Source organism: Sciurus vulgaris, assembly GCF_902686455.1.
Source record: "Sciurus vulgaris genome assembly, chromosome: 3".
NCBI classification, from domain to species: domain Eukaryota; kingdom Metazoa; phylum Chordata; class Mammalia; order Rodentia; family Sciuridae; genus Sciurus; species Sciurus vulgaris.
Window position 1 is genome coordinate 106,524,417 of NC_136463.1, and position 24,521 is coordinate 106,548,937.

Sequence of the window (24,521 nt, forward strand, 5' to 3'; positions counted from 1 at the left end):
TTTTTCATTTCAGTATTAGGGAATGAACTCGAGGTCTTGCACATGCTAGGCGAGTAATAGACCACTGAGCCACAACCCCAGCCCTTTTTATTTTCATTTTGAAACAGTGTGGTGCTAAGTTTTCAGGCTGGCCTCAAACTTGTAATGCTCCTATCTCAATCTCCTGAGTCAGTGGGATTATGGGCATGTACAACCACCATACCCTGCTCTGAACCTACTTTTAAAACATATTTAAAAGGTAAACTTGTAAGTAAGTATATTTTAAATTCGTTTTTAAAAGTGTATTTGATTCTTTGCTCCCAATAAATCATATATTTCTATAATATATGATCTTTGTATATCATGGTAATTTTTCCTTAAAAGTAGACGTAGGTAATTCTTACTCTGCAGAACTCAATAAGAAAAATGAGTCAAAGTTTAACCAAAAGAGGCTGGGCATGACGGCTCACGATTATAATCTCAGCTACTCAATAGGTTGAAGCAGGAGGATCTCAAGTTCGAAGCAAGAGTTAGCTTCCTAGCAAGACCCTCAGCAACTTAGTGAGACCCTGTCTTAACACAAAAAAAGGGCTGGGGATGTTGCTCGGTGGTAAAGTGCTCCTGGGTTCAATCAATTTCAGGTTAAAATAAATAAGGGCAGCAAAGCATGGCATAGCAGATAGATTTTGAGCCAGTCAACCTCTAAGTTCCCCACATTGACCTCTATAATTGACTAAAGTAAAGGAAGATAGAGGTGGAGAAAGGTAGACAGTTTTCAAGATTATCATAGGCAGAGGAGCAGTCTTACAGAAAGAAATGCATATGGGGCAGCACTGATCAATAGTTTTGGGGGTTTTTTTTTGTTTGTTTGTTTGTTTTTTAAAGTACTGAGGATTAAACCCAGGAGCACTTAACCACTGAACCTCATCTCAGCCCTTTTTATATCTTATTTATTGAAAGGGCCTTGCTAAATTGCTGAGGCTGGCTTTGAACTCAGGATCCTCCTGCCTCAGCCTGCTAAAGCGGTGGGATTACAGGCAGGCGCCACCACGCCCATCTGATCAATAGATTTAGAAGAGCAAATCAGAGAATGATTGAGAAATTGCGTGTTGGGGGGTGGAAATTAAGTCCATTAAACACTGTCTCCTTTTTCCTGTTTTCATCTCCTCTTCCTCTTTCTCATCCATGTCTTAACTTTTCCATGGGGATGTCCTTAGACACCATCCACCCTGCCAACTTTCTGAAGTCATTTTTTGTTTTCATACCCATATTATTATCTCATTTCTTCAGGACAGATTAAATTATGCTAACAGTAATAAATGGCCCCTACGTCTCAATGACCTAAAAGCATTCATGCTACATAACATCCAGAATATATCAGGGATCCAAGGTGAGAGCACAGCTATCATCTCAAACTGTTGCCTACAATTGTTGGCCCCTCTCTTAAGACAGAGACCCCCAGAAAGGTTTTTATTCAGGGCCTGCGAAGCCAAAGATGAAACCAAGATCGAGTGTCAATAACACAACATTTTTCAGTGGCCAAAGAATGGAAAAGAGAGAGCCTTGCTTGGAACTCATGTTCTTGACCTGTTAGAGGTGAGGAAGCCATCGGTATAGGGCAAAAGAAAGAAGGGGAAAGGATAGACTGATAAAGGGGAGGGATACTTGTCCTTTCTTGTAACAAGCAGAAATTACCCAGAACTCAGAGGCCGCTGCTTTTTGCTCCTTTTATGTTCTGGTGCTTCCTGTCCTGGCAGCTGGTAAGTGCATCACTGATCCTAGAAACTGGGTTATAATGAAGTTTGAGGTCTTCTAGAGGTCACCAAGGTGGCCATTGGGGTCTGACAGGCTTCAGTCCAATTATCATGAAGAGGATCTTTGTGTGTGTGTGGTACTTGTAAGATACGAAAAAAATGATAAACCCTAAAACAGTGTGGCCTAGGAAGAGGGAGTGAGGAATAAGGTCAAACACTGATAACACTGGTCCTTCCCCAGTACATCCCCTCCCAGTGACAAAGACAATCCCTGGGAAGGGGATATCCATCAAGTCTAAAATGGCAGTCTCTGGGAGGAAGCCAAAGCATTGATCCTTCCCCAAATAAATCCTTTCCCAGTGATAGTACAATGGACCCTGAAGGGAAAGAGATAAGACTGAGCACTGATCCCTCACACCTTCCATTCTTCCCCAAGTAAAAACATTGTCCAGTAAAAACAAATTTCCAATTCTCATAACCTGTTTCCTGAGTGCTCAAATTGACATGCTCAGTCAATAATTAAGTCACCTCTCAGTGTAGTATATATAAGCACAGATTCCTCCTTTAGCCAGGGTCTCATTTTCTACCCAGAAAGTGTGTCTACCAGATGCATGACTCCACTGCTGAATAAAGGCTTTGCTGATCTGTGAAGTCTGTATCCAGCTCGGTCATTTTGTGCTAACAGTACTAGGGATTAAACTCAGAGACTCATGCCTGCTAGGCAGGTGCTCTACCACTTAGCTACATATCCAGCCATATATATAATATGTAATGTATATACATATTTAATACACACACACACACACACACACACACATATCATGAAGCCCTTTATATTTTATTTTGAAACAGGATCTTGCTAAATTTTCCAGGCTGGTCCCAAACTTGTGATCTTCCTGCCTTAGCCTAGCTAGTAGTTGAGATTGTAGGTGTGCAACACTGCTCACTGCTCCCTGTTAAGAATAGGAACTTTTTTTTTTTTTTTTTTTGGTACCAGAGATTGAACCCAGGGACACAACCACTGAGCCACATCCTTAGCTCTTTCTTTTTTATATTCTATTTAGAGATAGGGTCTCACGGAGTTGCTTAGCACCCCACTTTTGCTGAGGTTGGCTTTGAACTCTCGATCCTACTGCCTCAGCCTCCGAGCCACTTGGATTATAGGCGTGCACCACCACACCCAGTCATGAAGAGGAACTTCTAAGGTCCAAGGGTCCTGTTCTCAAAGATAAGAACAGTTAGGGTGGAGTAAGGGCAAACCAGGCCATGTGGACATTGTACTGAGTAACAAAACATTTCCTTCCGTGCCATAGGGAAAGAGAATCTGGATCATTAACAACCAAATCCTCCTCTCTGAGACAACATACATATTTTCTGCTCACTTCTAGTTGGGCAAAAATAATTACATGGTCCCACCAAACTACAGATGGTCTGTGTTGCTTGAAGGTGGAGAGCTGGAAATACTTGTTGAAGATAATGACTATCACACCATACAACTATGGGAAACCCAATGTCGGTTTCAAACCTCTAACATCTGTTTTCTCCTAAACTTAAGTACACATTATTTTGTTCCCTGTCTAAAAACTTTTGTATATAAAATTACTAAATATTTCACTTTTTCTATTGTTCTATTTATGCTCCATGCTGCTTCCTGGCCCTGTAAAAATTACACTCATTATTGAATAAAAGAGTGGAATGTCACATGTATTTCATTTTTTCTTTCTTTCACTTCTTTCTTCTTTTTTTTTTTTTTTTTTTTTTCTGGGGGAAGGAAGGGCAGGCACCAGAGATTGAACCCAGAGGTGCTTAACCACTGAGCCACATCTCCAATCATTTTTATTTATTTTGAAACAGGATCTCACTGAGTTGCTTAGGAACTCTCTAAATTGCTGAGGCTGGTCTCAAACTAGCAATCAATCGTCCTGCCTCCATCTCCAGAGTTGCTGGGGACAGGCATGGACCACCACTCCTGGCTGTATTTTATTTCTTTAATCATTTTCTATGCCACACATATGAATTTTTTTCCATTTATTTTAAGTCATACTGAAGCAGAATGAGTTTAATGTTCTTTACTGTCTTATTCCCATTCTAGTTCACGTGGAGATCCTGGGATGGGTGGATGTATCGTAATTCCATGTCTTTACTGGCAGTGTTAAGATTGTCCTCTATGAACATATTTTATAATTTACTGAGCTCCACCCTTTTCCTTCTCTTTCAGAGATTACAAAAATATCATCAGTATTTCAGTTTTCATATTGTGTGTCAAAGAGTTGCATTTTTCCTCGTTTTTCAGTATAATCAAACACATGATCCCTTAGAACTCATTCCCCTCCCTCTCTTTTCTCTTTGTCCCATGTGTCTACAGGCACCTGACCTTTTTTCCTGTAGCTGAGATTGAGCAGTCAAAATGATTCTAAATACCTCTTCCATTTTCTGGTATATGTTTGAAATTCTATTGTAGAGTCTTTCTAAAAGTTTGTGCAACAATGGCATCACCAAGCCACTGTGCCAGTGTAAATGTTTGCTCTGTGCAGCCCCACCTCATTCAGAAGTGCCACTCTCCCCCTGAGCCTTTAAGTGTCTAGAAGCCCCTGGGGTTTATGGGATTAGAACCTGTGATAAAACAACCACAAGAGGATCTAAATCTACAAAAAGCAGTCTTGCTGGGTTTTCAGCCAGTGAGAATGAGTGCAAAAGGAGCCAGGCGTGGTGGCCCTTGCCTGTAATCCCAGCTACTCATGAGACTGAGGCAAGAGGATTCCAAGTTTGAGGCCAACCAGAGCAACTTAGTAAGATCCTGTCTCAAAATAAAAATTAAAAAAGACTGGGAATGTAATGCAGAGGTAGAGTGCTTGCTTAGTGTGCATCGAAACCCTAGGTTCAAAAAAAGAAAAGAGGGCTGGGGATATAGCTGTTAGTAGAGTGCTTACCTTGCAAGCACAAGGCCCTGGGTTCAATCCCCAGCACCACAAAAAAAAAAAAAAAAGAAAGAAAGAAAGAAAGAAAAGAAAGAAAGAAACCCTGAGTTCAGTGCCACCCATCTACCTCCACACACACCAAGGAGCCACTGCTTACCTTAGACCCATGGATCAAGAAATTGGGGGAGGGGGTTATTCATCCATGAAGGCAGAGCATTTGGTAACGTAAGGTCTTCCAAGCCCTTGAAAGAGCTTTTATCAGTGTGTCCTCTCTCAGGTCCTCCCAAGATACATCCTGGGTAGCATGTCCTAGGAGTTTGGCAGGGAGTACTTCTCAGACAACTTCAAGGGCAATATTCCTTTTGCTTTTCCTTTCTTTCCTCCACCTTCCCATGAATTACCCACCTGAAACTTTCCTAGGTAAAAACCTCATTTCCTCTTTTCTTTAACAGCAGAATTGAACATCCCCTCAAAACCTGAACCCACATCATTAGACATTGTTTTCTATTTCCTGGATGACAGAGAGGACAAGGTTTTCAAACACTGTACAGGGTGAGCAGAAATATTTATATTCTGCATGGGAGTTGGGAGAGGGGAGAAAGAAATCCTCCATCCTCAATTGGATTAATCTATCAAAGCAACTCATTAAATTTTCATGTTGAAACAAGTTGAACATTCACACCCTGCTGTACTTGGAACTTCATTAAAATGCAAATGAACATAGAAGGGGATCTGATGTTAGTTACTTGGCCTAAGTAAAGATTAATTACAATCACTTTCCTGAGAGTAATTTCTAATAAATGAAAACCATAGGAAAATTAGGTGCTTGAGAGAGACACAGAAATGATATGGTCAGAGAATGTGACCAGAAAAACAACAGGGAGGTTGTGATGATCTTGCTATAACAGTGCAGAAATAAAGTTATATTTACATCCTAAACCACAAATTTAAAATACTCATCTAATTGCACTTTCCAGAGGAGCATCATGGTTCACTCCTTCTTTCCTTCCAACTGTTTATTTATCCTGTTTTCACTGACATTGCCTACATTCTCCATAGTCACACCCACATGGTCTAGACTATATCCTTCTCTTTTGCACCAAATTTAAACTCACGAATGCAGTCAGTGGACTTTTTCTTTGTCTTTCACTTGCCAGGGCCCAAAATATTAATTTTGAGCCTTAGGAACTGAATGTATATATCAGTGAATGTCTGGTAAATTCTGTACCCTCAGTTACATCCCCATTACTGCTCTTTTTAGAAAGAATGAGACCAGAACAAGCCTGTGATGTTGAATGCAAAGATGTCTAAAGGATTTAAAGCTATCTTCAGACCAGGGCATGTAGGGGAAGTCGACTTTTGGGAAGGGTGCCATTATCATTGGAGGGACTAAGGAAGTAGGAGAAAACTGAGTGCTATGCTATGATACAAGCAAATGGGAAGCAGTTTGAGACCAAGAGTAGAGAAGCAAAGTATCCAAGAATGGCTAGTAAGAGAAACAAAGGTGGCCAATAAATGACTATCAATCAACAACAGGAAATGCCATTAGCATCAGCAGCAGTAGAAATATTACCAGACAAGTTGCCCAAACAACATGCTTTTGTGTGGGGAAATAAAAAGGAAATTTGGGGATACCTGAAGGCATGGTAACTTTTTACTGTGGTGATTACTGGCTATTATTTTGGTCATTTTCTTCGAAGTTAGAGTTACATAGAAAAAGTAGAGTGATCTACAAAAACTTTATTACTGGCTATTCATCTTTTCCCTAACACTTCAAGGATGTATGACCCAGGGACATTTATGTTATATTAGAATACTCCAAAGCTGCTTGAATGTGCCAAGACTCTGAAATTGAATTACTTTTCTGGGAGCTGATATATTTATTTAGCTGCTGAGCACAACAAACCAAAGATTGCAATAGACTTTACCCAGAACACAGACAGACAATGAGTAAGGAAATTTTACATCACTGGAGAAGGCTCAGGATCTGCCTATGCACAATGTTTTAAATTTGGCAATGTTTAGGAAAAACCAATTTAACCTTACCAGAGTCAAGATAAAGATCAGTGCTGAGTCCCTCATAAGACATTTAGAATTTCTCTTAAAATTCCTCCTAAAGTTTGCCTTTCTTTTAATCACGTTTGCATCTGCACCAAATTACACACATTTCCTATTAGGAAAGCGTTTGTGACTGACAGAATAAGTGAACTCCTTTCTAAGTAAGTGATTTTTAAAATGTAGATGATCATCCTATAGCCTTAGTTTTGGTTGCCAATGCAAATGAGTCAGAGGACTTGGCTTCAGACACTGAGTTAATTGTGTAACTCTACAACAGAAAACGCCATTGGAGAGTACTTGCTGACCTCACAGTTGAAAAAAACTATTTAAAAGATGTGCAAACCAGATGTTTCAGTCACATTTCAGCCGCTGCTCTGAGAATTTATCGTGAGCAGCCCCTGCAGGGCTGTTAACTCCACTATAACTGAAGATATGATCATCTTAATTTACTTATTCGTCTTGCTGTGGGAAGAGGCTCAAGGATGGGGATTTGAGAATGGGATTTTACATAACTCCATATGGCTTGGTAAGAAACTTCACTCATAAGCTTCTTGCTGGGAATGTCAACTCTTTGAAACCATGAAGGAGTGAATCAAAGAAAAATTTTAATCTGCTTCAGGCTGATGTTTTCAAAGAAAATGCTTAGGAAAGGTAGCCATTGAAATACCATTTAAAAAATATAAAGTGTGCTTGCCTTCTAAAATTTAAAAATAGCTCTTTATAAAATGAATTGTTTGATAGAAAATAGGTTAAGATTTATATTCCTTATGAAAATGTGTTTTAAAATTCTTCAAAGCAGATGTGACAGCATAGTAAGAAATATTTCTTTAAGCAAACTAAAAGGATTAATGTATTAGTTTATTTTCATTTCAACTGCATTTAGCAGTCAGATTTCAGATAAATTGGAATATGCAAAAATGTTATAGTCATATGTACTCTGAGTTATAGGGTATATCTGAAATTTTCCAAATACCTTTCAACTATTTTGACAAAACCAACTTGCAATACAGAAAAAAATGAAGAAGTTTTCTATTTCTGAATGCATTCTTACCATTTGATTCTTTTTTGTTGTTATTCTGCTAATCATATAATTACTTTTCTAACCCTTTTGTTAAACAAGGGAAATTTCTTTTGTTTTTTGTTTTGCTAAATGTAAGTAATGACATAGGCCAAAAAGTAAAGATAAGCAATAGGAAAAAAGAAAAAGCCAAAATACACAAAATGCTAAACACTCTTTATAGTACTGTAAACAATACTTTAATTCATATGATATAAAAATTTATATTACTTTATATTCATTATTGTATTTAATAGAGAAATTTTTGAATTGCTTGGGAATCTTGAACAGAATGAAGAAAGAGAAAACAAAATTAATCTAGATTTTGGTTTTATGCTTGCTAAGCAGCACATGGTTGTGGACTGTTTTCCCTTTCTGCTTATTTCTGGTGATAACTGTAAGCATGAGGGTTTCATTAAAAAGCCCGATTTGTAATGCACAGCCTTGCCGCCTTTTTTTTTCCAGCTTGAGCCAGCGAACTAGTTTCAGTGTGATGGATTTAGCCAAGATGAGTTCTGGACTCTAGCAGAGGAATGAACAAACCTCTTTGTTTATGTTCATTGCATACAATCAAATTGAGGAAATACATACATATTTGTCAGAAATGAAAAAAAGTCAAAGCCAGAAGGAAGTTAAACCCATATGGCTAAATTTTGAAATGTTATCAAATTCTCTAGTGATCAAGTAATTTGGATTTTTTTTAAGCAATAGTGTATTTTACAAAAATATAAACCTACTGTAGAAGTTCTGCCCCAGAAAGAGAAGAAAACCCAAATCATTGTTAATAGTATGCTGCAAATCTGAGGCTCAGAATAATTGCAAAGTGCTTCAATCTGGGACAAATTATTGACCAGTCAGCCTAGCATGAATTGTTTACAGTTGGTTGGGTCCATATAACGTTAGAAACTATTTAGGGAGGAAAGAGAATTGGATTAGAAGGCAGGAATCTGCTAGCAGCTGTCAAGAACAGGACACTTTTAACTCTGCTATCTTCTAGTTCCTTAAATTGTAATTTTAAAACAGAACAACAACAAAAACTAAAGCACCAGAGATTTTGATCAGTTTACATGAATCATGAACATTGAAACCATACAAATAGCAACTTCTTTTCAGCCTCTGTTCTAAATCTGGAAGACAAGGGTGAGGGATAGCGACAAATCCGAGTTCCTCTTATAGGTCAGAAGCAAGCTTTTATCCCCATTTGATAGATGGAGAAATTAAGGCTCAGGTGGTGGTTTATACAAGGTTACATAATGCCTCCATGGTAGGACCAGCTGCAGAAACCAGAATCAACCTCTACTGTTGCAACTTCCTGAAAAAAAAATATATATATATATATTAGTTAAAGAAATGTTCAGCTTTGAAAAATAAATGACTATTGACTTAAAAAGTTATTAAGATGTTATTTCTTCTGAAAGGTAAAACTTTTAAAATTAGGATTTAATGTACAAAGGCCCATCTTAATATCTTAAAATTCCGAGTTGAGGAGTACTTTAAAATAAATGCCTTGTTTAAAATTGCCAGGTACATATACCACGAGTTCTTTGTACTTACTCATAAGGTAAGACACTGGGAAGTTCGGTGCTCTTTGAGGGAGGAACAATGTAGAATATTAACATTCAACAAATTAAATTGAAAATTATAGCACACACATTTTTGCTATTTCAGTTACTAGTTTAACCTGGAAATATGCTACCACTCAGCAACATCACTAGCCCTTTTTATTCTATTTTGAGATAGAGTCTTGCTAAATTGCCCAGGGTGGCCTCCAACTTGCAATCTTCTTGCCTCAACTTTCTGAGAGTTACTATCTTATTACTAGAAAAGTGTCAGCATGTACCAGAAGTTTAAAAACAAAAAAATTACAGGGAAGAAAATTTTAAATTATTTTCTAAAAGTCTATTAATTTTTCTCCCTGCAAACATCATATTTCAATTTTGGAATAAAATACGGAAGACATCAGTTTGAGAAAGCTTGGAATACCTTAAAATAATTCCTACAATTTTTTTTTTTCAAATAAAGATTTTTACTTAATATTCTTGGGGAACAGATATAATTTTAACATCTTTTAAAAAGTAACAACAATCTGCTGGGTGAGGTGGTACATTTGGGAGACTGAGGCAGGAGGATTGCTAGTTCAAAGCCAACCTCAGCAACTTAGGGAGGCCCTAAGCAACTCAGCTAGACCTTGTCGCTAATAAAATTTAAAAAGGGGTCTGGGGATGTGGCTTAGTGGATAAGTGTCTCTGGTTCAATTCTCAGTATAATAAAAATAATAATAATAATAATAATAATAATAATAGCAATCTTTATTATAATACTTAAGTAAATTAGGTATGCCTCCTTTTTCTATCAAAAGTCTTAGTGTTTATCTACTTAAAGATAACACATGTGGCCCACTAGTGTCCCTTTTCCTTGAGGATGGGACTTGATCCACCCTGCCAAGCAAAGTACCTCATGGTATATGCTCAAAATAACCAAATTGGAAATTAGGGGAAGCTTACTAAGACTCTGCCACATGAAGGATGCCTGGACAGTAGATGATTTGCAAGGGGAAAACATCTTGACTTGTTATGATTTGATGTTGCTGGTATTTTCAGATCTATGAGCATCAAACTGACCCTGGCATTCTGTGTGTGACTGATGGGCCTTTACCATTAACATAAAAAGAGCAGGGTCCCTTGGAATCTAGAAAAGCAGGGAGAAAATTGAGGGAGGAACAATGTAGAATATTAACATTCAACAAATTAAATTGAAAATTATAGCACACACATTTTTGCTATTTCAGTTACTAGTTTAACCTGGAAATATGCTACCATCTCCCACTGAACTGTGGCAGTGTCAACTTTAGTTTAGGGAGAATGATGAATTGGATTGAACTGTGTTTCTAATACCACTGGATTTATGTTTCGCTGCATGCCAAGGAATACGCCTTCTCATCTGGAATGACCTTAATGGTGGCTGACTGCACAGGTTAGGGTAGAAATACTTAACCAAAATCTGGCAGAACCATAATCTGGTAGAACTATTAGAGCAAACTTTATGACTATTGTCCTTGGAATCTCCTCACATGGTTTCTATGGCAAAAGGCACTCCAACTCAAAACAATCCATTTAAACAATGATCTATTGGAAGACAATTCATGTATGACTTAACACTGGCTAAAATATGCTGGGAAAAACATGTGAACTAGAAAAGAAACCAAACAAAGAAGTTAGGGACTAACTAGCAGTTAGGTATGTCCAATTTTTCTCTACTATATTTGAATCTATTTTTATTTTCCTTAACTAAGTATGCATTTGCTTTGGACTCCTGTTGTTTTAAATTTATTTACTAAGTTCTCAATAATATTGCCTTAGTCATTTCCCTCATGTGTATATTTTGACTTATTTTTCCATCATTGTAAGCCTACATAATGGATTCGTTTTCATTGGTTTCTTTTCCCTTCACTTCTTTTCTTTTTTTTTTTTTTAACCTGTTGCTTACTTTTCCAAGTTTTTTGACTTAAAGCCAAAAGAAATAGAAACTTCATCCTTAAAGATAATGTAGAACTATAATATACAAAAGACTTTCTTTTTGGCTATCGTGTCAGAAACAATCTACCTGGAATTTTTTGTTTATGCCCCCAAGTTTCCCCTAAATTTCCCCTCATTCATATTTTCTCCTAAGGCTTTCTAGTAATGAAAACAGCCACCTATGGCAGCTGACCTAGAAAGTTCTTTGGCAGGAATAATAGTTGATGTAATCTTCCAGCTGAGGCAGAATTTCCCTTGTTCCACAACAATGGATAAGAGTGTACTGATGATATTTTGTGATTTCACAGAACAAGCAGCGGGTGTATACCACAGAGAAGCCCGGTCGGGCAAATACAAGCTCACCTATGCAGAAGCTAAGGCGGTGTGTGAATTTGAGGGCGGTCGTCTTGCCACCTACAAGCAACTAGAGGCAGCCAGAAAAATTGGTAATTGATTTAACATTGATTTTCCTTCTTTTTCAGCTTTGGGGGAAAACAATTCACCTTTCCTATAATGCTTAATGAGACTTCTCTTTTCAGCACTTTTGGCCCCCAGGATATATTTTCTGTCTGACTTCTCCTGGCCCCTCCACCTAGATCCAGAAAGGCTCTAGTAGCCTCTTATTTGGGGTTACAATCTAGTGAGAAGTAATAAACATCAAAAGAAAATGAGGATCTTGTTTTCTTAATATCATTTAAATTTCTCATTAATTTTAATGCAATTGCTATTCATTTTTTATATTTTTCTAACTCTTGACTTCTCATTATGGGTTTCCTCAGCTAGTAAATGATGCTACTACGTTGAGTTTTACAAAGAAATTTACTTGGAAAGAGAAATATTGAATTTAGAGACCTTTTTAAAATATTTTTTAACATTAAATGGGAGACTGTATTTGTACTACAGAATTGAAGGTTATGAGGAAAAGTTAAGCAGATTGTAAAAATGTCAGGAGAATCTGGGAAAATGAAAAAAGATCTGTTAAAAGAAAAAAAAAAAAATCAGTAATTGCTGGGCTGAGTGGTACAGGCCTATAGTCCCAGCTAACTCAGAAGGTTGAGGATGATCACACATTGGAGGCCAGCCTGAGCAATTTAGTGAGCACCTGTCTCAAAATAAAATTTAATAAAAGGTAGCGTTCAATGGTAGAGTGCTTGCCTAGCATGTATGAGGCCCTAGGTTTGATCCCCAACATTGCAAAAACTAACTAAATAACTAAATAAATAAATAAATAAGAAGGGCTGGGGATGTAGCTCAGTGGTAGAGCCCCCCTGGGTTCGATCCCCAGTACCACAAAAGAAAATGAAAGACAGAAAGATAGATCCTATAATTATGAAGCTATTTTCTTTTAAAAGGGTGGGGGGCAGTGCAACTGTTCTCTCTCCTGGGCTCGTTGGAAAATGAACCACACTCCTCAGAGCTCCTTTATGACAGGAAAATGACTGTCAAACTTTTACTGTTATACAATAATAATGATGTATGGTTGTCCCACAATGAGTGTCAGCAAGAAATTGGTTCCATGATTCATATGGATACCAGAGATGCTCAAATCCTTTATATAAAATGGTGAGGTATTTTCATATAACATATGCACATTTTCCCATAAGCTTTATTTATTTTTTATTTAATTACTTACTTATTTATTATTTTGCAGTGCTGTGGATTAAACTCAGGGCTTTGCACATGCTGGGCAAGAATTCTACCACTGAGCTACATCCTCTTCCCTCATATATTTTAAATCATCTTTAGATTATTTATAATATCTAATACCATGTAAATCCTTTGTAAATCATTACACAATATTGTTTAGGAAACAGTGGCAAGAAATAAATCTGTACTTGTTCAGTATAGACACAATTTTTTTAAAAAGGGATTTTTGCTGGGCACAGTGGCACATATCTGTAATTCCAGTGACTCAGGAGGCTGAGGCAGGAGTATCTCGAGTTCAAAAGCCATCCTCAGCAATTTAGCAAGGTCCTAAGCAATTCGGTGAGATCTTATCTTCAAATAAAATACAAAAAATAAAGGGTGTGGGGCTAGAGATATGGCTCAGGGGTTAAGTGCCCCTGAGTTCAATCTCTGCAACCAAAAAGCAAAAAAAAAAAAAAAAAAAAAGAGAGAGAGAGAGAAATTTTCAATCCCCAATTGTTTGAATGCACAGATGCAGAATTTGTGTACATGAAGGGTCAACAATAAAAATATCCTCTCAGATACCCCAAAGCTTCCCCTGATAACTGCTCATCTATGATTACAAGACTGTGTGGGGTAAAGGAACTGTCAAGGTGGACACCAAGGCTGTAGTCTTTATGAGCCTTCCTGGACGTCTAGTAACATCACTGTTGGATGACAGTGACAAATATTAGAACACCTCCAGATCGCCAGTTCAAAGCCAGCCTCAGCAAAAAGCGAGGCAATAAGCAACTCAGGGAGATCCTGTCTCTAAATAAAATACAAAAAATAGGGCTGGGGACATGGCTCAGTGGTCAAGTGCCCTGGAGTTCAATCCCTGGTTACACACCCCGACTAAAAAAAAAAAAAAAAAAAAAAAAATCCTCCAAACATTAGCCAGGGAAACAGGGCCAAGTCTTCATTTGAAATTTATAATAGAATTTATTATTATTCAAATCCTTTAAAATATTACTTTTTTTTTTTTTTTTTTTGGTACTAGGGATTGAACCCAGGGGCACTTGACCACTGAGTCACATCCCCAGCCCTTTTTCTTTATTTTTTATTTTGAGGCAAGGTCTCACTAAGTTGCTTAGGGCCTTGCTAAATTGCTGAGGCTGGTTTCAAACTTGTGGTCCTCCTGCCTCAGCCTCCCAAGTAGCTGGGATTATAGGTGTGCGCCACCACGCCGGCCTAATATCTTAATTTATTCTGAAATAGAGTCATTAAAATTACCACTTGGAATTTCTTTTAATGTTTTTGTTGTAGATGGACACAATATCTTCATTTTTATGTGCTGCTGAGGATCTAACCCAAGGCCTCACACATGCTAGGCGAGCGTGCTACCACTGAGCCACAACCACTTGAGATTTTTTAGTGTGTTTCTGAATTTGTAGTAATTTTAGAAATTATTTAATGCCAATGGGAAAGCCAGCTCTGAACCTGGAATATTTTTATGTCCATAGTATGATTTGTGGCCCATCTGAATCTTATTTTTCAAGTAAGACCATTTTCTATTAAAAGTAATGTTATATTTTAAACTCTTTTTTTTTTTTTTTTTTTTCTGCTTATTGCTGTCCGAGGGGGTGCACCATTTCTGTAAGTAGTACAATACTAGGTCAATTCTTTGAGTGGAGAGAACAAGCTCCTATTCCATTTCCTTGCTCTAATAATCCATTCAATATATTGTCCAAGGATAGAAGATAAATCAGATATTAAACTGATAAAAATAGATACCACACTTGATCTTAGCCAAGAGGTGTCAAACTTTTCTTTTTCTGGGGGGTGGGGTGTATTAGGGATTGAAATCAGAGGTAGTTTACCACTGAGCCACATTCCCAGCCCTTTTTATTTTTTACTTTGAGACAGAGTCTCACTAAGTTGCCCAGGGTCTTACTAAATTGCTGAGGCTAGCCTTTAACTTACCATTCCCCTGCCTCAGCCTCCCAAATCATGGGGATTACAGGCATACACCACCAGGCTGGGCCAAACTTTTTTTTTTTTTAGGAAGTAGTTTTTTTCCCATTTTATATGAACTGGACTTGGGCAGTTGGGAAACTTATTGTTGGAAGTGACCCTCTTTGTTAAGGTGACTTCTGCTCAGCTGAAAAATTTGTTAAGTCCATAACCCTTTCTTCTTCTTGCAGGATTTCATGTCTGTGCTGCTGGATGGATGGCCAAGGGTAGAGTTGGATACCCCATTGTGAAGCCAGGGCCAAACTGTGGATTTGGAAGAACCGGTATTATTGATTACGGAGTCCGTCTCAATAGGAGTGAAAGATGGGATGCCTATTGCTACAACCCACATGGTTTGTTAAAAATGAGCATTGTATGTTTTACAATCAAAATTACACAATGAGCAACAACAAAACAATTATATAACACTAAGGAATTTCTTTTAAAAAAAATGGCTTCTTCTTCCAGAAAAAATTAATTTGGCAATGATAAATATTAACAATAACTCCATTCTTAGAGTGCTTATCCTGTGCCAGACACTGAGGTAGGCTCCTTCACCTACATTCTCATTTGATATTCACAATAGCAGTAGCTCCTTGCTATTGTTATTGCTGTTTTAGGAATCAGGAAATTGAAACTTTTGTAGAAGTTAAATAACTTATCCAAAATCAGATAGCCAATAATTGTAGGCAGGTAGTGTGAGAATTTGGGTCTTCTCTGTGCCAGGGAAATTCCTGGCCACGAGGAAGAAAAAAAAGAGAGGGGTGGGGAGACCAGATTATAAACTTGTCATAGTTACTTACCTAAAGCAATAAAGCAATGTTACCGAATGTTAACTGTTCAAAATTATCCCTCGGATAATGGAAAAATGGAAATGAAATAAACAAATATTTTCTGTAATTTTTTTGGAGGGAGGGGGGTTTAAGAGTTTAGATTTCCAAACAAAGCAACTCTCAGTCTGTGATTTGGTTTAGCAATTACATGCTTTAGATACTGGTTATTATTATTTAGTATATTTTGATTCATTTTGTTGGTTTCTTGAAATCTTTAATAAGAAAATTAATTATAATTTCTAGAAATTTACTTTTGTTTATGTTATTGGAAGAAAAAATAGGCTCTTCTTTTTTGATATCCCCCCCCCCAGACAGTATTACAAGTGTTATATAATGTTTACAAAGCTTTTTTGGCATTTATGATCATAAACATACTTAAGTGGTGTTCCACTTGGATTCACCTTGTAAAAAATTCCAGAGCACAGTGGGAAGTTCTAGCATATGCTTACAGAATTTATTATTTAATGACACTAATCAGTAGGGAACAATCTTTTATGTCTGTAACTAACCTATATTTAAAAATTATTTGTATTTCAAATAGAAAGAAATTTGCCTAGAGTCATCTCCTAGTCTCATCTGAAACAAAATACAGTTTTCGTTGTTGTTTTTCAGTACTGAGAATTGAACCCACAGCCTCACATGGGTGAGGCCAGTATTCTTCCATTGAGCTATAACCTCAGTCCCTTTATTTTTTATTTTGAGACAGGGTCTTGCTAAATTGCCTAGGCTGGCCTCAAACTCATAATTCTCCTGCTTCAGACTTCTGGAGAAGCTGGGATTGCAGACATGCACGAGCACTCCAGGCTTACAATGCATTTATAATAGGACTATAACTTCCAAGTCACTTTTGACATGTTTTAAGATGACTTAGTCCTAGGTAGTATTATACTATTGTATATTTAGTACTCACTGTTAACAGTACATAAATCTTCCTTTTCTCCTTCCCTTTCCTCTTTTTCTTCTATATATCTAGCTTACTTTTAGATTTAGTAGACTGATGATTATTTAGGACATGGCCACCTAAAAGACAGTGCAAACTGCCTAAATTAGAACTAGAACAGCTCATTAAAACGTAATTGGGGGACTAGGGTTGTGGCTCAGTGGTTGAGAGCTTGCCTAGCCTCCGTGAGGCACTGGGTTTGATTCTCAGCACCACATATAAATAAATGAATAAAATAAAAGTCCATCAACACTAAAAAAATTTTTAAAAAAGTAATTGGAGTGAAAAAATATGATAGTATCAGAAAAATAAAGCATCATTACTTATCAATATCACCAAGTTAGAGCTGATTAGAATAAGGAATAATAAGATCAGGGGGCTGGGGGGGATAGCTCACTTGGTAGAGTGCTTGCCTTGTAAGCACAAGGCCCTGGGTTCGATCCCCAGCACCCAAAAAAAAGAAAAAAAAGAAAAAGAAAAAAAGGAATAATAAGATCATTAAATATTCAGAAGCAATTGCTCATTTCAAATTTGGAATGTACGAGATGATGTTGAACGAGTGCATGTATGATTTTATTTATTTATTTATTTATTTATTTATTTATTTATATTCATTTATTTTGGGGGGTTGAACTCAGGAGCCCTTAACCACAGAGATACACCCCTAACCCCTTTTTATTTTGAGACACATTCTTGCTAAGTTGCTTAGGGCCTCACCAAGTTGCTAAGTCTGGTCTTGAACTTGGGATCCTCCTGCCTCAGCCTTCCGAGACACTGGGATTACAGGCATGTACCATGCCCAGCCATGTATGAATATTTTTTAACCAATCAATAGTCCTTAGAGGTCCAGTCAGTTTTGCAAATCTGTCATTTTCTAAATAAGCAATGGATTAAGCAATAACTACATGTAACATAAAATACAAAGCCAAATAGGTGTATCGAAATAAACAACCAAATCAGTTCAATATTTGAAATGTTTTCCTAATGAACATACAACAAAGATAAGGTGCTATGAACAGAGCAAGTCATTCCAAAAGCTCGTGGAGGCATGTTTATGAACACATATAAACCATGTATCATGTAATATTTCATGATACGATAACATTTGCATAACATTCATAAATTAACTTCCATATGTTATTCTCAGAATAACCCTGTGAAGTAGGCGTAGTTATATTTTACCAAGGAAGAAAATAATTTATAGAATGGTCATGGAGCTCCAACTAGATCCTTGACCTTTCCATTTCTCCCCAGCCTTCTAAGATGCTGTTCAGGTTAGACCTTAGGGAGATAAGTTTCCTTAACTTCTACAGCATTAAGGATTCGAACACAATTTTTAAATATTTATTTATTTGTTTGTTTATTTGAGTACTGGGGATTGAACCCAGAGGCACTTTACCACCAACCTATATCTTCAGACCTTTTTAAATTTTTATGTTGAGACAGGATCTTGCTAAAGTAGCAAGGCTTGCAATCTTCCTTCCTCAGCCTCCTGAGTCACTGGAATTACAGGCCTGTCCTACTATGCTGGGTTCTAAAACAATGTTTTTAAAATAGCAATTTAAAAGAGAATATTCTTGGAAAAAAACTTTTAATTCATATATTAAAAATAAATATATCTTCAAATGCTACCCACACAGGTTATTTTTTGAGTTTCCATCTCCTATCTTTTTTGTTTTTTTTAGATACTGGAAATCTAACTGATAGGACATTAAAATTAGGTTCCTCCATAGTCTTCCTCTGGGTTATATTGCAAACCACTAGTTCTGAAAGAGTTTTTTATTTGTTCTTTTTCTCTTTCTTTCTGTTCTGGTTTGCTTGTTTTTCTTATAACACGTTATGTCACATGCTGAAATCCATAAAATGAATGACTTAGAAAAAACAAACATGAATATCTCCACCAAATTCACAAGTATTAGGATTTCAATGTTCATTTAAAACCAGTATAGAGCCTAGCATGGTGGTGCATACCTGCAATCCCAGCAAATTAGGAGGCTGAGGCAGGAGGATTTCAACTTCAAGACCAGCCTGGGCACCTTACTGAGAACTTGTCTCAAAATAAAACATAAAAGGGACTAGGGGTATAGCTCAGTGGTAAAATACCCTTGGGTTCAATTCCCAGTACCAAAACAAAAACAAAACTCCAACTATAATATTAAGGCTGAGGATGTAGCATGAGTGTGAGCTTAGCATGCACAAGGCCTCGGGTTCAATACTCAGCACAACTTATTCCCTTTAATTTAACTGAGTCACTTCTAGGGTTCCTTATGATCCTAAAATTCTATAATGATTTTCCAAACAAAATGTAGGGGACCCATTATTCTAAGTGAGTCCCTGAAGATAATGGTGACACCACAGAACAGGGAAAAAAAAAAAAAGACTCTCACCAGCTCGAGTGGGATGTGTTGGTAAAAGCCTACAATCCCAGCTACTCTGGAGGCTGAGGAAGAAGGATTGAAATTTAAAGGCCAGCCTAGGCAATTTAGCAAGACTCTGTCTCAAAGTAAAATGTTAGAAAAGGACTGAGAAAGGGAAGATACTGGGGAATAAATAGACCAAATTAGATTGTTCTATTGTGGGCATGTAGGAATATATAATAATAAATTCCAGTATTATGTATAGTAATAATGCACCAATAAATCTTTTTATAAACTGAAAGTAGAAAAAGGGTACAGCACTTGCTGAAGGCCCTGGATCCAATACCCAGTAATGGAAAATCAATCAATCAATCACTACCATCTTGATTAGGCTGCTGGTAAGATGAGTGTATACATATATTTGGCAAAATACATGAAAGTAACCCAGGTGTGGTGGTGTACCCCTGTAATCCCAGCAACTTGGGAGGCAGAGGCAGGAGGATTGTGAGTTCAAAGCCAAACTCAGCAACTTTTCAAGGCTCTAAGCAACTCAGAGACCCCGTTTCTAAATAAAATATTAAAAAGGACTGGGGATGTGGCTCAGTGGTTAAGTGCCCCTGGGTTCAATCCCCAGCACCAAAATAAATAAAATACAGAAAAGTTGTGCATTTTATGTCTTAAAAGATTTAAAAAAAAAAAAAAGCAAAAATGAAAACAGAAACACAATTAAATTACTATTTTCTCTGCTGTTTTTACTTTTTAAAAAATTGCAAATACTTCTTGTTCATTTTAGGTAACTGAGAAACTTTTAATGAAAAAATACATTTATTCTTTATCTATATTGCATACACAATGTATTATAGGTACTATATGTTAAGCAATTTCTTTAGTATTTCATTAAGAGTAATAAATAATGTCTAAGAAGGAAGTATTATTTTTAAATCAAGATAATTATTTTCCTAAGCCTTTCTTTTCTTTTCTTTTTAATCTCAGCAAAGGAATGTGGCGGTGTCTTCACAGACCCAAAGCGAATTTTTAAATCTCCAGGCTTCCCAAATGAGTATGATGATAATCAGGTATGCTACTGGCACATTAGACTCAAGTATGGTCAGCGTATTCACCTGAGTTTTTTGAACTTTGACCTTGAAGATGACCCAGGTTGCTTGGCTGACTACGTTGAAATATATGACAGTTACGATGACGTCCATGGCTTTGTGGGAAGGTACGTGCGTTTCTGCATACGGCTTTTTAAATTTTTTTCTCTGCCTATAATGTTGATTTTCCTAAACTTATACTCTTTGATAACATCAGATTCTTTTTCAACAAAGATTTTTCTTAGTTGATTGCTACAGGTACTTATTAAAGTATGATAATAGCATTTTGATCAATTCATTAACCTATAAAAACCTCATGATTTGACTAACAATAAGAAAAGAGATGTTAGTTGAAGAATGTGTTGAGGTTGTTAAGGGTTCTAATTCCTGTCAACCTCCTAAAAAGGATTACAAACTCAGCAATTACTGCCTTTCTCCTTGCCTTTCTCCTCGTAAAAGACCTTGTGATAAGTATTATGAATGAAAAGTAAATTAGCAAAGTATAGCCCCTTCCCTTGCACAATTTAGATAAGTGTACAATGAATATCTTATTTAAAATACCTTTCTTTGCCATAAAAAACAAGTGCTCCCTTCCTCAATATTTTTTTTTATAATTTTCCAATATGGGAAAAAATATCCTGAGACATAAATATACAATTAACTGTTTTATATATGTAGGTCCCTACTTAACCCTTTTTGCATTCTTTCTTTGTATTGTTTCTTTGTATTGTTTGCTTGTTTTAACAGTACTTGGGATTAAACTCAGGGCCTTATACATACTAGGCAAGCAGTCTATCACTGAGCAACATCCCCAACCACAATAACCAGTATTTTGGACTATCTAGCCTGGTGTGGTAGCCTAGTGGCTTGAGAGGCTGAGGCAGGAGGATTGCAAATTTGAGACCAGCCTCAGCAATGTAGCAAAACCTGTTTCAAAATTAAAAGATTAAAAAAAGGGACTGGGTATATAGCTCATTTGATAGAGTGCTTGCCTTGCATGCACAATGCCCTGGGTTCAATCCCCAGCACCACCAATAAATAAATAAATAAATAAAAAAGGTTGGGCATGTGGCTTAGTGGTTAAGCACCCCTGGATTCAATCCCTAGTACAAAATAATATATAATTAATATTGTGGGATTAATTCAAACAACAAACTGTTTCAACCCCTGTTCTCCCTTAAAATCCAAGTTAAAAAACAAGAAATATTTTTTTAAATTATAGAAAAATGAACCACTGCTTAAAGGAATTAAAGCATTTATTATCAGTAAGAGCCACTTCAATAGCTATATAATATATGTGACCTCTCTTTTCTAAAAATTCCCTTTCAGATACTGTGGTGATGAGCTTCCAGAAGACATCATTAGCACAGGTAATGCTTCGAGTAGAGGAGCAAGACTTTGATTTGTTTTATCACTGCATCCCTGATAATAAAGGACTATCATTCACTTTTTTCTTTTTTTGGCAGTGCTGGGGATTGAACCCAGGGTCTTGTGCTTACAAGGCAAGCACTCTACCAACTGAGCTATATCCCCAGCCCCTATCATTCACTTTTTAAGTGTGTGTGTGTGTGTGTGTGTGTGTGTGTGTAGTACTAGGGAACTAGGGATTAAACCCAGGGCTTCACACATCCTAGACAGCACTCTACCATACAACTAAGCTACATTCCATCCTTTCTTAATTTTTTATTTTAACACAAGGCCCTGCCAGACTGCCCAGGCTGGCCTCAAATTTGCCATCCACCCACCTCAGCCTCAGCTTCCAAGAGTAGCTGGAATTACAAATGTGACCCATCACACCTGAGGTTTTAATGTTGCGGGAGCTGAGGGTTGGGGACAAACTCAATGGTAGACCACTTGCCTAACATGCCTAGCATGTGTGAGACCCTGGGTTCAATCCCAGTCCTGAAAAATAGAAACGAAAAAATAAGTAAAGTTGTCATAACTAAGGCTGATGTAGCTTGTTAGCTTGTAAACTAGATAGAATTTTTTATTTATACTTAAGGACTTATGCCAACTCCTTGCACTAAAAATGTACAGGTCCTCTTTAGTTGTAGGAAATGCAGTGAGAGTCTTGAAACTGCAAATCCTCAAACACTACTATAGTCTGTAGCTTATGATTTCCTAGGTTCATTTGTTCATTTCCCAGCATCTCACACACACACACACACACACACACACACACACACACACACACACGGAACAAAAAACAAAACCAAAACCTGTTCCTAAAAATAATTTTACATTGCTTTTTAACATTTTTATCTTAAAACAGCATTCCCCAGAGATTATTCTGAAGAACACTCTTTTGTAAAATATTTTAAGATGTGTTGCATAATCAAAGGGCTTTGAGATCAAATGAATTTGGGAAACATTGGGTTAAAAGGTGTCAAACAGGTTTCTTTCTTAGAAGACAACAGGGAACTTTTAATGTGCTGATTTGCATAGTATAAATCTCAAATTGTTGGATATAATAAGCTATGTTTTCCAAAACTAACTCCTCCCAAAATTATTTTGTCTTTTCCTAGAAAATGTGCCTCAAGAAATATCCTTGTAGAGGCATGAATTTATCACAATAAGCATTATTACTCTTTAAAATTATTGCAAACTATTTTCTAGCTGAGAATCTTAACTTTCTTAGAAGTCTTCATTTTTTTTCCTTTTTTTCCCTCACTAGTACCAGCCATTGGCATTCTTATGTGCTCTTATTTTTCCTCCAAGTCATAAAATTATCACAATACTTGTGCAACCAAAAATACCAAAGTTACATTGAGCTGCGACTCTAAGTTGTCTTTCGACAGACACTTCTGGTTCACTTACGCCCACACCCAGCCTTGCAGTGCATTCAATTCTAATTTATTCATCATTATTACAAAATATGGAATGTCCTGTTCTGTTGCTCAATGATTAATGCTCAAATTTTATTCATTTATTACTCTATTGCAACCTTTCTAGGAAAGGTGACCTATTAAACCTTCTATTCACTTCTTTTTCTTCTGTTGAAAACATATTTTGTGTTAACAGAAAGTTGAAAGGTGACAGAGCTGCAGGAGATAGTTGGTGAGGTGGAGGTTGAGGGATGGGCTGAAAATTATATTTAAAAATCAAACAGCTAGGCAAGAGAAAGCACACACCAGTAATCCCAACAATTTGGGAGGCTGAGGCAGGAGGATTGTAAGGTGGAGTTCAGCCCAGGCAATTTAGCAAGACTGTGTGAAAATAAAATAAAAAGGGATGGGAATATAGCTCAGAGGTAGAGCACTAGCTTACTATGTGTGAGGCCCTTATTCAACTCCCAGTACAAAAGAGGAAAGAAAGGGAAGGGAAGGGGAAGGATCAGCCACTTCTTATATGAGAAAGGTGAATCTCAAATTATCAGACAAAACAAAGCAACTTTGTTCTTTTGTATGCTCCTGTCCCCACAGGAAACGTCATGACCTTGAAGTTTCTGAGTGATGCTTCAGTAACAGCAGGAGGTTTCCAAATCAAATATGTTACAGTGGATCCTGTATCCAAATCCAGTCAAGGAAAAAATACAAGTACCACTTCCACTGGAAATAAAAACTTTTTAGCTGGAAGATTTAGCCATTTATAAAACAAAACAAAACTAAAAGAATATTCAAAATATACAATGTTGTATCTTTTGGAAACTCAGATCTCACTTTTGTATTATTATTATTATTGTTGTTAATGTTTATTTATTATTTTTCTAAATGTGAAAGCAATACCTAATTTTGGAGAAAATTGAAAAATACAGAACATTTCAAATGAAAATCTCATACTCTTACTACATAGAGATAACTAGTGTTAACATTTTTATATATTTTTCTTTCAGTCATTTTTCTACTTGTGGAGTATGTATGTATATATCTATGTGTATTTGTATTTGAAAGTTTGGAATCCTGCTCTCTGTACAGTTTTATATGCTTTTTTTTAACCTTAAATTTTATAGCTTAAGCATTTCCCCAAATCATTGTGTATTCTACGACTCATTATTTTGAATAGCTATTAAATTATCCATGGTATGATTACTTCATACTTTATTTAAACCTCTTTATTGTTGGAATTTTAGATTTTTTCATAAATATTGCTGAATAAATATTCTTGAATGCACATACTTATGTAGTTGTTTAATTTGGGGGGATAGGAATCGAAGTAGAATTATGGAATCAGATTAAAATAATGATTTTCTTTATTCTTTTTTGGTACTGGGAATTGAACCCAGAGGCGTTTTACCACTGAGCTACATTCCCATACATCCCCAGTCCTTTTTATTTTTTATTTTGAGACAAGGTCTCATTAAGTTGATGAGCGAGGGTCTTACTAAATTGTTAAGGCTGACCTTGAAGTTGCAGTCCTCCTGCACCTCCCAAGTAGCTGGGATTTCAGGCATGTGCCACC

General features: G+C 36.7%; 1 protein-coding gene across 1 annotated transcript; it reads left to right on the plus strand.

Annotated features, from left to right (window-relative positions):
* The first annotated feature begins 7,074 nt into the window (after positions 1 to 7,074).
* Positions 7,075 to 23,732, plus strand: TNFAIP6 (TNF alpha induced protein 6). The gene is made up of 6 exons (XM_079134438.1): positions 7,075 to 7,235; positions 11,590 to 11,727; positions 15,091 to 15,252; positions 20,023 to 20,251; positions 21,453 to 21,493; positions 23,546 to 23,732. The coding sequence occupies exons 1-6, from the start codon at positions 7,142 to 7,144 to the stop codon at positions 23,713 to 23,715; spliced, it is 834 nt and encodes a 277-aa protein (XP_078990564.1). The 5' UTR covers positions 7,075 to 7,141; the 3' UTR covers positions 23,716 to 23,732.
* The last annotated feature ends 789 nt before the right edge of the window (positions 23,733 to 24,521 follow it).